Below are 16796 nucleotides of genomic sequence, written 5' to 3'. Positions count from 1 at the left end.
CTTGAAAATATGGAATGGGCCCTGGGAGAAGCCGGGGGGGCGGTTGGGGCTGCCCATACTGGGGGCACTGGGCTGCACTGGGCGGGCTCTGTCCCCCCCAAGCTCCCTGCCAGGGCAGGGGCGATGTCGGGGTGCCCGGGGATGCCCGGGGGTCCCCGCTGTCCGGCGGTGCCAGGCGGGAGGACACGGCCGGGCTTGGCAGGGCCCGGCGCGACGTGGCACGGGTGGCACGGGGCACCACGGGCCCGGCCCCGCCGCCACCGGGGCTGCGGGGGGGTCCAGAGCCCCCGGTAGCCCCAGCCCAGCCCCGTTCCGCCGCCCCCCAGACGGGTCCCCAGCCCGGCCCAGCCCCGGGGCCGCTCCCCCAGCCCCGCACCGGGAAGGTCCCGGGGGCAGCGGGGCCGAGCGGGGCTGAGCGGGACCGGGGGATGTGCGGGACCGGGGAAGTTTGTGGTGGTACCGGGGAAGTTTGGGGTGGTACCGGGGAAGGTGCGGGGCAAGGAGCGGTGCGGAACTGGGAACAGTGCGGGGCGGGGGAGCTGCGGGATTGGGGAGGGCACGGGGAAGGTGCGGGGCCGGTGCGGGGCTGAGGGGGCAGCGAGGGGTGTGGGATGGGCGGTGCGGGGCCGGGGTGCTGCAGGATTTGGGGGTTTGCGGGACCGCCGCGGTGCCGGTGCGGAACCGAGGGTGGTGCGGGGCTGCCCCCGCCCGCGGCTCCTCCCGTCCCGTTGAGCTCCTCCCGCCCGCCGGCCCGGCGGTATTTAACCTGGGCCGGGGCGGGGAGCGGCAGCGCCGAGCGGGGACAGAACCGGCCCCGAGCCCGAGCCCAGCGCATCCCGAGCCCGCTCCGGTACGGCCGGGACCCCGCGCCGCCCCCCGGGCTGCGGCTCCGGCAGGGAGCGGAGCGGGGCGGGGGGAGGACGGGAGGGGGGCCGGGATCTGCAGCCGGACCCCGGCGCGACCCCCCCCCGGCCGAGCCCCCCCAACACCCGCCCCGTTTCTCCCGCAGCCGCCGCCGTTCCCGTCCCGTCCCGCCCGGCCATGCGAGCCCCGGCCCCGCTGGCGCTGGGTTGCGTCAGCTTCGCGCTGTGCCTGCTGGAGCTGCCCCACGGCCGGGCCCTGCCGGCCCGCAGGTGAGGGACCCTGCCCGCACCCCCTGCCCTGATCCCCCTGCCCGCACCCCTGCTCGGACCCCTGCCCCGACCCCCTGCCCCAACCCCCTCCCCGCCCACACCCCCTTTTCCCGCACCCTGCTCTGCCCCTCACTCCCTTTTCCCGCACCCCCTCCGGGCCCTCCCCGTACCCCCCACGCCCCCGCAGGTGCCCGGAATGGGGACCTGGGGGGTCCCGGGCTCTCCTGCTGGGCCCTCAGCCCGCGGTGGAGTCACAGAGTCCGGGGGTGCCAGGTGTGCCAGGTGTGCCAAGTGTGCCAGGTGTGCCAAGTGTGCCAGGTGTGCCAGAGCCGTCGAGGGCTGGCACACACCGGGATAGAGATTTTGTGTGTGCAGGAGCTCGGGGGTGCCCAGGGCCGCTTTGGGTGCCGGGGGGGGGTCTGTGGGGTGCTGGGGTCGGGACAGCCCCCCCAGGTGTGAGCGCGCCCACCCCTCACGTGCGTGAGCGCGTCCCGGCTCGGGGAGCGCGCCCGGGCCGGTCCCGGTGCCCGGGGATCCCCGTCTGGCTCCGGGGGCACGGGGGGGGGGCACGGCCGTGGGTGGGGGGCACTGGGGCACCCCACGGGGCTGGGCTGGGGTCCTCTGGGACACGGGACGAGGGTTAAAATGGGGAAGAAATATTTTTTAAGAAGGGAAACAAGAAGGACGGGATTAAGAAAACTCGAGTTGTTTGGAACTCAGGAGGGGTGCCCTGAGCAAAGGGTGTCCCCGGGACAGGGGGGCACAGGGGGGGGTCTGTGGCACTGGGGGGTGCCCTGAGGCCGGACCCCCCCCCCCCCCCCCCGCGGGTGTTCGGGACAAAGGCCGTGGGAACGGGGTGGGGGGAGCGAGGGGGGGGCCGGGGGGTGCCCGGGGGTGTCGTGAGTGCGGGACACGTGTCCGTGGGCTCGGGTACGTGTGTCCCTGCAGGTAGCGGCTGCTCCCGTGCTCCGGCTGCTTCCTCCTCCTCCTCCTCCTCCTCCTCCTCCTGCTCCTCCTCCTCCTCCGGAAGCCGCGGGCACCGCGCTGGCTCCGGAGGTGCCACCCCCTGACCATGTCCCCTGTCTCCCCCAGGGCCCCCCCGGCGCGGAGCCCCCCGGAGCGGATCCCTGCTGTCCCCGGAGCCCCCCCAGCCCCGCAGCCCTTCGGGACCCTGCGACACCGAGCCCTGGTCGCCCGGCACGGCTCTTGGGTCGCCCCCAGGCACCGCCCGCTCGCTCCTCGCCCTCCTCCTTGGCACGTCCGGCGCCTGATCCTGCGGCACGACCCCCGGCACGACCCTCGGCACGACCCCCGCCCCCCCCGGGGCCGCCGCCACGCCGGGGCTCACCTGGTGCGGGTGGGCTGCGTGCTGGGCACCTGCCAGGTGCAGAACCTGAGCCACCGCCTGTGGCAGCTGCGGGGACAGTCGGGGCGCCGCGACTCGTCCCCCATGAACCCCAACAGCCCCCACAGCTACGGCTGAGGGGGGGGCGCGGCCCCGCCCCGCGGGACCCTCTGAAGCTCTTCCACGGGCGCTCGTGGCCGGGCTACCCCGCGCTGCCCGCTGGCCACCGCCACCCCGGGGGGCTCCCGTGGCCACAACCCCGCGATGGAGCGCGGAGCACCGGGGGCTGCGAGCCGGTGGCCAGCGGTGGCCCGCGATGTCCCACAGGAGCTGGCGGTGGCACCGCGGGGACTGGTGGTGGCCTACGGCGACTCACGGCGACCGGCGATGGCCCACAGTGACTCTTGGTGGCTCAGAGTGGCCCCTGGTGGCGGCCCGTGGTGACCCGGGCTGGCCCGTGGTGGCCGGCAGTGGCCAGTCTGTCCGGGCCGGGTCCAAGGGCCACCGGGAATCCCGCTGACCGCAGCAGCACCGCCACTTGTGCAAGACCCTGCTGACTCAGCATCCCCCGGAGCCCCCCGGGGCACCCCCGGCACCCCAGGGTGACACTGGGTGACACTGGGGCTGTGGGGGTGCAAGGACAGAGCACAGAGACCCCGGGGGGGGGGGGGGGGGGGGAGGGCGGGGCAGCCCCCAGCACCTCGGGGGTCCCTCTTGGGGGTCCCGGTTGGGGTTGGCACCTTCCCGGGTGCTGAGGGGGGGGTCCTGTCCTCCTCAGCATGAACATTGTCCCCTCCCCTGGCGCCTTGTCCTGTGTCCCCAGGCTGTGTCACCCATAAATGTGTCCCCAAATGTGGGGGGCAGGGGAAAGGTTGGGGTCCTGTCCAACCATGTCCCCACTCCTGGCCCTGTCCTGTCCGACCCTGTCCCCTGCTGCACCCTCGGGGACCCCCCCACGTCCTGTCCCCGCACGGGGTGGTGGCCCATGGGCACAGGGGGACACATGTGACATCCCTGCCACCCCGGAGTGCCGCTGCCACCCCATGGCGCGGTGGGACGGGGATGGGTGACCCCAGGTCCTGTCCCACCTCTCCCACCCCGGGAGAAGCTTGAGCAGCCCCCCAGGAGCAGCAACCGCCATTCCCAGGACACCCCCATTCCCGCAGGAGTACCCCAAACATTTCAGAGCACCCCATTCCCGGGAACAAACACCCCCATTCCCATAGGAACACCCCCATTCCCGGGAGCACCCCAGCCCCACAATTCCCCAGAGCACCCGGGTGTCCCGCGATGTCCCCTGGGTGCCACATGGACGGAGCTGTCCCTCGGGTGCCCATCCTCTGGGAGCTTTGGGGACAGGATATCCCAGGAGTGTCTCAAGGTGTCCCGGGAAGTTCTGGGATGGGATCCCCATGGGTGTCCCAGGACTTCCCAGCCCCCCTGGAGCTGCCGAGGGCAGCGGGGGGTCCCCAGGCCTTTGTCCCCTCCCCTGGTGCCCCCATGAGCCGGACCCACCCTGCCCCAGGTCACGGAGCGTCGCTGCTTCCCGGGAATCTCGGTTTGTGTGGAATAAACAAAGAGTGTGAGGAGGGGCCGGGATGGAGCGTGGTGTCCTGTGGGGAGGGGACAGGGATGGGACAGGGATGGGACAGGGGGTGGCCGAGTCCAGGGACAGACACCGGGTCCCTCGGGGGCGGGAGGTGACAGGCGGGGATGTGGGGACAGTGGGGACACACCCACGTGTGTGACGCCCGTGCCAGCCGTGGCCGTGCCCTGTCACACCCGTGCCCATCGCGGTGTCCCCGCCCGGGGCAGCGCCAGCAGTGCCAGCCCGGTGTCCCCCATGGTGCCCCGTGTCCCCAGGGCCGGTTCCGCTCCCCGTGTCCCTGCGGGGTCACTCCGCACCCGGGGGGGTCACCGGGGCTCGGGTGCCCATCCCGGGGGTCCCCCCAGCCCCCTCCGGGAGCCGCAGCCCCCCAGGCGGGCGCGGGGTCAAACATTAACCGGGCCGGGTTAACTGGTCACCGATTGTCCCCTCGGGGCCGGGCGGGCCCCCCGCGCCACCCCCGCCATAAAACCGGGGGGTCCCGCGGCCCCGGAGCCCCACAGCCACCATGAGCGGCCTCCAGGCGGTGAGTGCGGCCAGGGGGGCTCGGGCACTCACCTGGGGGGGGGACAGCCACACCCCAAAGCCGGGGGGCAGGGGACACCCCTCGGCCATGTCCTCCCTGCTGGGGGTGCCACCCCACGGGGGACCCCACCCCGAAGGGTCCCAGCCTAGGGGACATCCCTGCAGGCGGGGGGGGTGTCCCGAGGCCATGGGGAGCCGCTCCCCACCCTGGGCGGGATTGGGGGGTCAGGCCCAGCCCGGGGGGGGGGGGTCCCACAGCACCCGTGGGGCAGAGCAGGGACCCTCACACTGTCCCCGACAGGGACCCCCGGACTGCTGTCCCCACCCGGGGACAACGTGGGCTGGAACCCCCAGGGATCGGGGACAGCACCCCCAGGTCCGTCTGTGCCCCGGGGGGGACACGGGACAGTGTGTGGTGATCTGTGACACCGTGTGACATTGTGTGATTGATTGTGTGTGACACCGTGTGACACCGTGTGACATTGTGTGATTGATTGTGTGTGACACCGTGTGACACCGTGTGACATTGTGTGATTGATTGTGTGTGACACCGTGTGACACCGTGTGACATTGTGTGATTGATAGTCTGTGATTGTGTGTGACAAGGTGTGACATTGTGTCATTGCGTGTGACACCGTCTGACAAGGTGTGACCCCTCGCATTGGTGTGTGACACTGCCACCCCCTGCCGCGGTGTGATCCCACGCCACCAGGTCCCTCCTTGGTGCCAGTGTCCCCCTGTCCCCAACCTCCCGTCCCTGTCCCGTGCCCCCTGTCCCTGTCCCCACCCGGGTCCCCCTGAGTCCCCGTCCCCCCGCAGGGCCCCGACTCCTCCGAGGAGCCCAAACCCGGCAAGGCCAGGACCGAGCTCCGCAACTACACCGTGAGTGGGGGGGGGTCCCGGGGGCCCCCAAACCGGGCGGGTTTGGGGGGGGTTCGGCTGCACGGGGTGGGCGCTGGGGGTCTCGGGGGTCCCGCCCTGCTGCCGGGAGCTGCCCCGGGGGTCTCCGGCACCCCGAGGTGGGCGGGGGGCACGGGGGGATCCCCCCGGAGCCCCCCAGCCCCCGGTGCTGCCCCGCAGGAGGGGAAGCTGATCGACCGCGTGTACAACACCTACCTGCTCATGCACACCCACCAGACCGTGGAGTTCGTCCGCAGGAAGGTGGGGACCGGCCCTGTGTCCCCCTGTGTCCCCCTGTGTCCCCCGATGTCCCCCTGGGCCACCACAGCGGGGAGGGGGGGGTGTGTCCCAGCCCTCCCACCCCGCACCCCAAACCCAGCCCCGCTGCCCCATCCCAGCCCGTTTGGGGGCACGGGGAGGGTGTCGGGGTGGGGATGGCGTGTCCCCACCGTGTCCCCACCGTGTCCCCACCGTGTCCCCAGAGCGCGCAGTACGGCTCGTGCTCGCTGCGGAGGATGAGCGTGATGGAGGCGCTGGAGCTGCTGGACCAGCTCGTGGACGAGTCGGACCCCGACGTGGATTTCCCCAACTCCTTCCACGCCTTCCAGACGGCCGAGGGGATCCGCCGGGCGCACCCCGACAAAGGTAGGGCCACCCCCCGCCCCTGGCCCTCCTGTCCCCGCCGAGGTCGCCAGCCCCGCGGGTGACACGGCCCCGCTCCCCCCAGACTGGTTCCACCTCGTGGGGCTCCTGCACGACCTGGGCAAGGTGCTGGTGCTGTTCGGGGAGCCCCAGGTGAGCGGGGCGGTGGGGAGGGGGCTCGGGGGGGGTTCCCCCGCAGGCAGGGGGTCCCTCGGGGGGTGCTGTGACCCCTCCACCCCCCGGCAGTGGGCCGTGGTCGGGGACACCTTCCCGGTGGGCTGCAAGGTGCAGAAGTCGGTGGTTTACGGGGACTCCACCTTCCACGATAACCCCGACACCAAAGACCCCCGGTACAGGTGAGCGGGACCCCCGGGGGGGTTTGGGGGGGCAGGGGAGGGGGTCCAGCCCCTCACCCCCCCATCCCATCCCCAGCACCGAGTACGGGATGTACCAACCTGGCTGTGGCCTGGACAACGTCCTCATGTCCTGGGGCCACGATGGTGAGTTTGGGGGGGCTGGGGGGGACCCCACCCCCAAACCGGGCCCTGGTGCCCCCCGGGGGGGCTGCACTGACCCAACCCCCCCCACTGCCCCCTTTGCAAGGACAGGGGCTGCTCCTTTGGGGGGCTGCAGCTCCGGGGGGGCTCTGGGGAGGGGTCTGCACCTCTCGGCCCCCCCCATCCCGGTGGGGGTCCAGCCCCTCCCACGCCCCCTCCCCCATTTTCAGAGTACATGTACCAAGTGATGAAGTTCAACAACTTCGCCCTGCCCAAGGAGGTGAGCTCAGCCTGGGGGGGGCTCAGGGACCCCCGGGAGGTTTTGGGGTGCGGGGGGAGCACCCTAAACCCGTGTCCCCCCCCCACCCCAGGCCTTCTACATGGTTCGCTTCCACTCCTTCTACCCCTGGCACGCCCACGGCGATTATGGCCACTTGTGCTCCGAGGAGGACCAGCGCATGTTGCCCTGGGTGCGAGAGCTCAAGTGCGTGCCCGGGGGGGTTTGGGGGCTCGGCCGGGTCCCCCCGCGGGTTTGGGGGGGCCAAACCCCCTCCCTGACCCCCCCGTTTGTCCCCGCAGCAAGTTCGACCTGTACACCAAGCAGGAGGAGCTGCCCGACGTGCAGCAGCTCCGCGCTTACTACCAGGGGCTCATCGACAAATACTGCCCGGGGCAGCTCTGCTGGTGACCCCAAACCCTGCTGGTGACCCCAAAACCCTGCCGGTGACCCCCAAAACCCTGCCGGTGACCCCAAAACCCTGCTGGTGACCCCAAACCCTGCTGGTGACCCCAAAACCCTGCCGGTGACCCCCAAAACCCTGCCGGTGACCCCCAAACCCTGCCGGTGACCCCAAAACCCTACCGGGCTCCCCACAGCACCCCCAGACCCCACCCTGGGGCTCCACAATAAATCTGCTTCTGCTGCACCCCCCGTGCCAGTCCCCCCCCCCCCCTCCCAAAATGGGGGTCACCCTCCCCAGGACCCCCCAAATCCCAGGAGAGCTGCGGGGCTGGAATGTCAAAGGCTTTAATTAGAAAATTATAGGAAACCTCTGGGTTTGGGCTGAGCTGGGGCGGGACGGGCAGAGCCCAGGGGGAGGCGGGGGGTGCGGGGGGAGCACCCCAAAGTGCCGGGGGGACACCCCAAAGTGACCTGAAGGGCTGGGCAGGGTAACCAGAGGGGCTGGCACTGCCCGAACTGCTCCAGCCCGTGGGCACAGAGCCCCCACCTGCCCTGAGCCCCTGACCTGTGCTGAGCCCCCTCCCCAGCAATGTGGGGCCTGGTGGGGTCCCCAGGGGGTCCTGGGGCAGGGGGACAGGGTCCCCAGACAGCGGGGAGGGGTCCCCTGACATCGGGGCCGGGTCCCCAAGGAGTTCCTGGGCAGTGGGGCAGGGTCCTCAGAGAGTCCCCAAACACCGGGGAGGGGTCCCCAAGGTGTCCCCAGGCAGTGGGAAGCGTCCTCAGGAGTCCCCAAATACTGGCGAGGTGTCCCCAAGGTGTCCCCACCCCGTGCTGAAGGCACTGGCCCATGGGCTCCAACAAGCGCTGCCCCCCCACCCGGGGACTCGCCCCCTCCCCTCGTGGTTTTTTTTTTTCTTTGGGGGGGGGGGGGTGTGTGGATTTTGGGGGCTACTTCTTCCTCTTGTTGCCGTGCCGGCCCTCGGGCCGCGCCCCCTCCGTGCCCCTCACCCCGTTCCTCTCGCCCCTGTCCCGGGGCCCTTTGTGGCGAGCTGGGGGCGCCCCCCCCCGCGCCCGCCGGGCCAGGGCTCGCAGCAGCCCCGCGGTGGCGGCCACCAGGTAGAGGGACCAGAGCAGGGTGGGGCCCGAGAAGGGCCGGCACAGGCGGCGCACGGAGCCCAGGAACCGCGGCAGGAGGGAGTCAGCCCGGCGGCGAGGGGGGGGCTTGTCCTGGGGGGAGAGGGGGGTTTGGGGGGTTTGTTCTGGGAGAAAAGGGATTTAGGGGCTTGTCCGGGGGGGAAAATGGGGTTTGGGGGGCTCATCCTGGGAGGAGAGGGGGTTTAGGGGGGGCAAACACAAAAACAATTTGGTTTGGGGGGCGAATTTGTCCTGAGGGGAAAATGGGGTTTGGATTGGGGCTTGTCCTGGGGGGAAATGGGATTTGGGGAGGGGGCTTGTCCTGGGGAGAAAGTGGGCCAGGGGACAGGATTTGGGGGTCGGGGCTGACAAAGGGGGTCAGGGTGAGGGGATGGGGTCAGGGAGTGGGGTTGGGGGAGAGAGAAGGGGACTCGGGGGGGATCAAGGTGAAGGAATGCAATGGGGTCGGGGATTGAGCCGGGGGCAGGGGAAGGGGGGTCAGGATGAGGAAGGGGCTGGGGGGTGATGAAGGATGGGGGGGGGGTCAGGATGAGGGAGGGGAGGGGTCTCCCCCATGCCCACCTTGAGGCCGTGCTGGCTGAGCAGGGTCTCCAGCTTGGGGTCTCCCAGGGACACGGCGGGGAAGAATTCCTGCACGTGCTGCCGCCGCCACCACGGGGCCGGGCCCGGGCTGGGGACACAGCAGGGCTCGGGTGACCCCAGAACCACCCCTGAGGGTGGGCTGGGGGTGCAGGGACCCCTCCCCGCTCACCTGGCCTCGCTGGCCGATGTGAACCAGTACTTGTAGAGCTGGGCCCGCACGAAGGTGGGAGGGCGGGCGTGGAACGGGTACCGGGACTCGTCTGCCTGCACCAGGCGGATCACTGCGGGTGGGACAGGGTCAGAGCCCGGGGACACCCCAAACACAGCCGGGGACACCCCAAATCCAAACAGGGACACCCCAAACACAGCCGGGGATACCCCAAACACAGCCGGGACACCCCAAATACAGCCGGGGATATCCCAAACACAGTCGGGGATACCCCAAATCCAAACAGGGACACCCCAAACACAGCCGGGGATACCCCAAACACAGCCGGGACTATCCCAAATCCAAACAGGGACACCCCAAACAGACCCCAAATACACCCAGGACACCCCAAATGGACCCCAACCACAGCCGGGGACACCCCAAATCCAAACAGGGACACCCCAAATACAGCCGGGGACACCCCAAACAGACCCCAAATACACCCAGGACACCCCAAATGGACCCCAACCACAGCCAGGGACACCCCAAATCCAAACAGGGACACCCCAGACACAGCCCGGGACAACCTCAGGGCTATGGGAACACCCCAAACCCAAACAAGGACACCTCCAAGGCTGTGGGAACAGCCCCCCCAAATCCATCCGGGGACACCCCGAAGCCGAACAGGGACACCCCAAGCCCACAGTGGCAGCGATGCTGGGGAGACCCCACCCCGCCCTGTGCCCCCAGAGCCCCCCGGAGCCCCCCCAGCCCTGTCCCACCCCCCGTGTCCCCGTCCCTGACCGTCGGGCTGTCCCTGCAGCAGCCGCAGCACCAGGGCACTGAACCAGGGGCTGCCCTGGTGGGGCCCCAGGGCGGCGAACCAGAGCTGCCAGTCCAGGCGGGGCTGGTGCGGGGCCACCACGGCCGGGGCAGCGCTCACATTGCCGGGCTTGTACATGAACTCGATCTCCTGTGGGATTGGGAACGGCTGGGATGGAAATGGGGACCCTGACACAGCCCGGGGCTGTCCTCAGGGCTGTCCCCACATTGTGGGGTTTGTACATGAACTCGATCTCCTGCCAAAATTCTGGGATTCTGGGGCAGGGACACATCCAGAACCTGATCCAACCAAGTGCCTGGAGTCACATCACCCCCCGGGGAAAGGACATACATTCCCACCCAAAATCCCGGGATTTTGGCGGCAAGGACATTTCCAGATGCCTGTGCCCAGCTGTGCCCATCCCAGCCCCCCCGTCCAGCTGTGCCCAGCTGTGCCCATCCCAGCCCCCCCGTCCAGCTGTGCCCAGCCCAGCCTCACCGTCCAGCTGTGGCCATCCCAGCTGCCCTCCAGGATGACCTCTGGCCGGCCGCCCACGCCGGTCATCCTGCGGAAGAGGCCGTAGGAATTGACCACCTGGAATCGCTCCACGGCCCCGAACATGCGGTGGATGCCCGGCCACAGCTTCCCGTTGGACTCGTGCTCGATGTACGTGAAGGGCACCTGGGGGGGCAGGGGGGCTCTGTCACGGCCTGGGGGAGGGGGGGGTTTGGGGGTCCTCCCCAGGGTCCCCCGTGGCCCCCAGGCCTCACCAGGCTGACGGCGAACAGGCCCACGGTGGCCGTGGCCATGATGGCCCACTGCAGGGTGGCCCAGAGCTTCCAGAAACATCCCCGGACACAGACACAGCTGGGGGGGCACAAATGGGGGGTTAAGGGGGGGAAAAGGGGTTCAGTCCCCCATTGTGGGGGGTATCCAGCAGTGGGTGGGGGGTTAAACCTCCCCCCACGCTGTGTGTGACTGCTCAAATCCCACAGCGGGGTCACCCCTTCCCAGTGTGTCACCCCAGTGTCCCCCAAGCCCCTGGGGACTCCCCAGTGCCCCTGGGGGCATCCCAGTGTCCCCCCAAATCCCTGAGGACTCCCCAGTGTCCCCCAAGCCCCTCAGGACTCCCCAGTGTCCCCCCACACCCCAGTGTGTCACTCCAGTGTCCCCCCACACCCCAGTGTGTCACTCCAATATATCCCCACACCCCCGGGGACTCCCCAGTGCCCCTGGGGGCACCCCAGTGTCCCCACACCCCAGTGTGCCACTCCAGTGTCCCCTCACACCCCCGGAGACCCCCCCAGTGCCCCCCAGACCCACCGGTACATGGCCACCAGGATCTCCCAGGACAGGGACAGGAACGCCACCCCCACGAGCGGCAGCGTCACCGTCCGCAGCCACGTGGTGAACTCGTGGTAGGTGAAAGCTGCAGGGAGGGACAGCCCTGGGGGTCAGCGAGAGCCCCCCCCAGCCCCACAGGGAGGTGGGGGGCACGCAGCCCTGCCCCCCGGCACGTACCCACTTTGGAGTCCAGCAGTTTCTTGTCCCAGTTGAGCTCCAGGCTGAAGTAACGCACGGTCCAGTAGAGCAGGAGCCCGTAGGTGCTGAGCTCCAGCAGCGTGGCCAGCACCGAGCCCAGGCTGGGGGGCCAGGCTGGGGCAAGGAGGGGGCTCAGAGCCTGCCTGGGACCCCCCCCTCACAGCCCTGGGGTCACCCTGTGCGGCCTGGAAAGGACCCCCCACTCCAAAAGCAGAAATCCTGGGGGTGCCACTGCTCCCAGCACTGCAGGGGAAGGGAACGGGCAGGGAGAGGCCCAGGAGCAGCACAGGCACACTGGGATAGGGAATTCCAAAGGGTGGGAATGAGCCCCCTGTGGGGTGACAACAACTCCAGGAAGGATGGCCTCACACAGATCATTTATCCTTCTTCAATTCCCTGATTTCAGAGGGAAAATCCCAGCTCTGAGTCAATGGAGCTCCAACCCCAACACCAGGGAGGATTCAGGGAATCCCGGGATGGTTTGGGATAGAAGGGACCCCAGAGCCCTGCAGTGCCAGCCCTGCCATGGCAGGGACACCTCCCACTGTCCCAATGTCCAGCCTGGCCCTGGGCACTGCCAGGGATCCAGGGGCAGCCACAGCTGCTCTGGCAATTCCAGCCCAGCCAGCAATTCCCAATTCCCCAGATCCCAGCCAGCCCTGCCCTCTGGCAGTGGGAGCCATTCCCTGTGTGCTGTCCCTCCTTGTCCCCAGTCCCTGTGCAGCTCCAGGATGGGTTTGGAGCCCCCTGGGACAGCAGGAGGTGTCCCTGCCCCATGCCATGGGGGCTGGAACGGGGGTGGGATTGAAGTCCCCATCCCACCCCAACCATTCCCGGATTCCACAGCTGAGCCCCACATCCCTGGGATCCCCCACGAGCACAGCCCCTGCCCTGGGGCGGGTGTGGGACCCCCATTTCCATCATCTCCCACATCCCCAGTCCCCCCGGGAAGGCCCCAGCCCCAAGTGGGGTCTCACCAGAGCCGTGCCTCCTGCGGGGCCGGCCCAGCCAGCGCCCCACGTGCTCCTCATCCAGCAGGGACAGGGCCAGCACGATGGTCAGCACGTTGAAGAAGTTGTAGTTGCCCGTGAGGATGATGAGGACCTGCAGCAGCACCTGGAGGGGGGACACGGTGATGTCTGGGGGTGTTACGGGGTCAGGGGACACCGGGCACACCCCAACCAGCACCACCAGTGTGGGCACCTCCTCTCCCAGTGCCCAGAGCGAGGAGCCAAGCCCAGACCCCCATGGGGACACAAAGGGACCCATGGGGTCACAGGGCTGCTCACATGGGACACCCCCCCACCTCCAGCACCCCCAGAGCGAGGAACCCCACACCCTGAGAAGCTCCCTGGGGTCCCCCCGGCATGACAGGGGGCACAGAGTGTAAGTGGGGGTGGACACAGGACTGGGATGGTCACAAGGACTGGGATGGCCACAGGACAAAACTGGGGAGGAACTGGACAAACCCCACCCGAAATGCAGAGTGACCACCAGCACCCCCAGCCCCAGGAGCCCCCCAGGAGCCCCCCCAGCCCCAGGAGCCCCCCCAGCCCCAGGAGCCCCCTCCCCACCTGGCAGTAGAAGGCGAAGAGGCGCAGGCGGCGCAGGGGAGCGAAGAACAGCAGGGGCACGGCCACCTCGATGACGTAGGTGGCCACCACGCTGAGCTTCTGGAACCACACGGGCAGCTGGTGGGCGAGCCAGGCTCCCGGCGTGGGGATGCACTGGGTCTCGTAGTGGTACGTCAGGGCTGGGGGGCACAGGGGGTTTCAGTGGGGTTTTCCATAATCTACTCCCCAACAATTCCCTGGAATTCCGGGAATGGAAATTTTCCTTATTATGGAATTAAATCAATGCTAAGTTAGGACAGGCTTCCTTGCAGAAAAATCCAAATAAAGCGGTACCTCAGAACTGGGGAGGGGGGCTTGAAGGGGGACTTTGCATAAACCTACTTCCCAATAATTCACTGCAATTCCAGGCGAAGGCCTGAGCCCCCAAAGCTGCACCCCTCACCTGTGAGCCCCCCAAAGCTGCCCCCCTCACCTGTGAGCCCCCACCATGTGGGGCAGCGGCTGGTGAGCTTCACCACCCCCGAGGCGAACATGAGGCGGAAGAGCAGCCAGCGCACGGCCCAGAAGGTGACGGCGTCGTGGGGTCTCCAGGCCGGGGACCCCCCCCTCAGCAGCCGCAGGGGGGCCACCAGCACGGCCAGGAAGCCGGCCTCCAGCAGCAGGCTGTCCCTGGAGGGGGGGACACGGGCTGAGACCCCCACCCTGCACCCCACACAGGGGGCTGGGGACACGGGCTGAGACCCCCACCCTGCACCCCACACAGGGGGCTGGGGACTTCATCCTGCTGAGCCCCCACTGTCCTGATGTGCTCCGGTCCCCAGAGCCCCCCACTCCCAAGTGTCCCAGTCCCTAAAGTCCCCCACAGCCCACCCTTGTCCCCAGAGCCCCCAGTGTCCCCACCCCAGTCCCCAGTGCCCCGACCCCCCTTGTTCTGGACCCCAGAGGTCCCCACCCCACTGTGCCCCCTGTCCCAGACCCCACAGACCCCGTGTCTGGTCCCCACAGCCCCCCCGTGTCCCCTATCCCAGTCACCAGAGCCCCCTGTCCCACTCCCAGAACCCTCAGTGCCCCCCGCCCCACTGATCGCCCTGGATGGCTCCCCCAGCCCCGGTGAGGGGCTCGGACTCACCACTGGAAGTACAGGAACACCTGTCCCACCTGCGGAGAGGGAGCGGGGAGGGGGCTCAGCTGGGGGGGCTGACACCCCAAAACCCTGCCCCACGGGGAGAGGGGAGGGCAGAGACCCCCTGAGCCCCCTGGGAGTGTGGGCCGAAGGCAAAGAGCAGTGGGAGGTGACAGCCACCCCTGGGAGGGATGGCCTCACACAAATAATATTGTAATTCCTTAATTTCAGAGGGAAACAAACCCTCCTCCTCCTCCCCCCACACCCGGCTCTGACTCATTCCCAACACCAGGGAGGATTCAGGGAATCCCGGGATGGTTTGGGATGGAAGGGACCCCAGGGCCCTGCAGTGCCAGCCCTGCCATGGCAGGGACACCTCCCACTGCCCCAATGTCCAGCCTGGCCTTGGGCACTGCCAGGGATCCAGGGGCAGCCACAGCTGCTCTGGCAATTCCAGCCCAGCCAGCAATTCCCAATTCCCCAGATCCCAGCCAGCCCTGCCCTCTGGCAGTGGGAGCCATTCCCTGTGTGCTGTCCCTCCTTGTCCCCAGTCCCTGTGCAGCTCCAGGATGGGCTTGGAGCCCCCTGGGACAGCAGGAGGTGTCCCTGCCCCATCTCATGGGGGCTGGAATGGGATGGGATTGAAGGCTGGAATAGGGATGGGATTAAAGGCTGGAACGGGGATGGGATTGAAGGCTGGAATAGGGATGGGATTGAAGCCCCCATCCCACCCCAACCATTCCCTGATTCCACACCCGCGCCATCCCCAGCACAGCGGGAGCCCGTGGGACCACGCCAGCCCCCCCAGGACCCCCGTACCTGGTAGAGGGACAGGTAGAACACCCTGAGCAGGGCGAACACCAGGCAGTCCCGCATGGCCTCGCAGAGCAGCGCCCCGAAGGCGGCCGCGATGCCCAGCAGGCACAGCAGCTCCATGCCCTGCTCCGTGTCCAGCCCCAGGCGGGGCCCGAGCCACAGCAGCGTGGGCGAGTCCCGCAGCTGCTCCCACAGCCCCTTCCCGCTGAGCCGCAGCACTCGCCGCGCCGGCAGGATCCCCTCGCGCCCGTACAGCCCTGCGAGCACAGCCGGCGGGCGGTGACCCCGGGAAAACAGCCGGATTCCCCAGGAAATCTCGGTATTCCCGCCGTAAACCCGGTATTTTCACGGAAAAACACTCGGATTCCCCAGGAAATCTCGGTATTCCCGCCGTAAACCCGGTATTTTCACGGAAAAAACCCGTATTCTCCAGTAAACTCCCCCGGTATCCCCGGGGAAAACGTCGGTATTTCTGGGAAAACAACTTGGCATTCCCGAGAAAAACTCCGGTATTCCCCGGAAAAACCTCGGTATTCACTGAGAAAAAGTAAAACAGCATATCCGGGAAAAATCTCCGTATTTCCCGGAAACACCTCGGTATCCCCGGAAAAAAAAAAACAACGTATTCCCGGGAAAAACTCGGTATTCCCAGAAAAACCCCGGCATCTCCCGGGATAAACCTGGTATTCCCGGAAAAAGACCCCGGCGTTCCGGAGAACAAATCCCCGGCATCTCCCGGCAAATGCAGCCCCCCGGGCAGCAGGACTGGCATCCCGGCTGTCCCTGCCCCCAGCCCGGCGTTCCCGCTGGGAAGAGCCCAGGTGCCACCCGGGAGCTGCCGGGGCCACGTGGAAGGGACGGGAGGTGATGCCGGGGGGTTCCGGGGCACCGGAGCCGCTCCCGGTACCGCCGGTGTTCCCGGGAGGGGAGAAACGAGGGAAACGGGGAGGAGGGAAAATGATAACGGGGATACGGAGAGATGAGCCCGGCAGCGGGACGGCGACGGTCCCGGTCCTGGCTCAGTTCCTGCTCCACCGCTTCCCTTCCCGACCCTACCCCGACCCGGCTCTCCCAGCCCCACTCCCGGCTCTGTCCCGGTTCCCCCGGCCCCACTCCCGGCTCTGTCCCGGTTCCCCCGGCCCCATTCCCGGTTCTATCCCGGTTCCCCCAGCCCCACTCCCGGCTCTGTCCCGGTTCCCCCATCCCCATTCCCGGCTGTGTCCCGGTTCCCCCAGTCCCACTCCCGGCTCTGTCCCGGTTCCCCCGGCCCCACTCCCTCCTGTGTCCCGGTTCCCCCATCCCCATTCCCGGCTGTGTCCCGGTTCCCCCGGCCCCATTCCCGGTTCTATCCCGGTTCCCCCAGCCCCACTCCCGGCTCTGTCCCGATTCCCCCGGCCCCACTCCCGCCTGTGTCCCGGTTCCCCCATCCCCACTCCCGCCTGTGTCCCGGTTCCCCCGGCCCCATTCCCGCCTGTGTCCCGGTTCCCCCATCCCCATTCCCGCCTGTGTCCCGGTTCCCCCGGCCCAGCTGTCCCCGCCGCGGTACCGGGGATCTGCACGTAGAGGGAGCCGAAGGCGGCGATGTAGACCGCGGCCAGCCCGGCCAGGAACAGCGCCCGCGGCCGCGCCGCCTCCCCCATGGCGACCATGGCGGCCCCGGGCCCGGCGGCGCGCCGTGGTGACGTCACGGCGCAGTGACGTCA

The 16796-nt window shown here is 68.8% G+C and overlaps 3 protein-coding genes across 3 annotated transcripts; 2 read left to right on the top strand and 1 right to left on the bottom strand.

Annotated features, from left to right (window-relative positions):
• The first annotated feature begins 1041 nt into the window (after positions 1-1041).
• Positions 1042-3130, top strand: ADM2 (adrenomedullin 2). The gene is made up of 2 exons (XM_088166153.1): positions 1042-1133; positions 2226-3130. Exons 1-2 carry the CDS (start codon positions 1042-1044, stop codon positions 2614-2616), a joined length of 483 nt encoding a protein of 160 aa, XP_088022279.1. The 3' UTR covers positions 2617-3130.
• Positions 3131-4592: 1462 nt separating this feature from the next.
• On the top strand, positions 4593-7381 carry MIOX (myo-inositol oxygenase). The gene is made up of 10 exons (XM_014890757.2): positions 4593-4610; positions 5429-5491; positions 5690-5770; positions 5992-6154; positions 6237-6304; positions 6398-6507; positions 6584-6651; positions 6879-6928; positions 7020-7132; positions 7228-7381. The coding sequence occupies exons 1-10, from the start codon at positions 4593-4595 to the stop codon at positions 7334-7336; spliced, it is 843 nt and encodes a 280-aa protein (XP_014746243.1). The 3' UTR covers positions 7337-7381.
• An 871-nt stretch (positions 7382-8252) lies between these two features.
• Positions 8253-16791, bottom strand: LMF2 (lipase maturation factor 2). The gene is made up of 14 exons (XM_088166008.1): positions 16640-16791; positions 15097-15350; positions 14284-14312; positions 13627-13823; positions 13155-13333; positions 12558-12696; positions 11560-11694; positions 11362-11467; positions 10809-10905; positions 10537-10719; positions 10020-10188; positions 9237-9348; positions 9047-9155; positions 8253-8557 (listed from the first exon to the last, which is right to left on the bottom strand). Exons 1-14 carry the CDS (start codon positions 16740-16742, stop codon positions 8279-8281), a joined length of 2091 nt encoding a protein of 696 aa, XP_088022134.1. The 5' UTR covers positions 16743-16791; the 3' UTR covers positions 8253-8278.
• Positions 16792-16796: the final 5 nt, after the last annotated feature.

This window comes from Sturnus vulgaris, chromosome 5 (assembly GCF_052056855.1).
Source record: "Sturnus vulgaris isolate bStuVul1 chromosome 5, bStuVul1.hap1, whole genome shotgun sequence".
Lineage (NCBI taxonomy): Eukaryota > Metazoa > Chordata > Aves > Passeriformes > Sturnidae > Sturnus > Sturnus vulgaris.
This window is presented reverse-complemented; position numbering and strand designations above follow the sequence as displayed.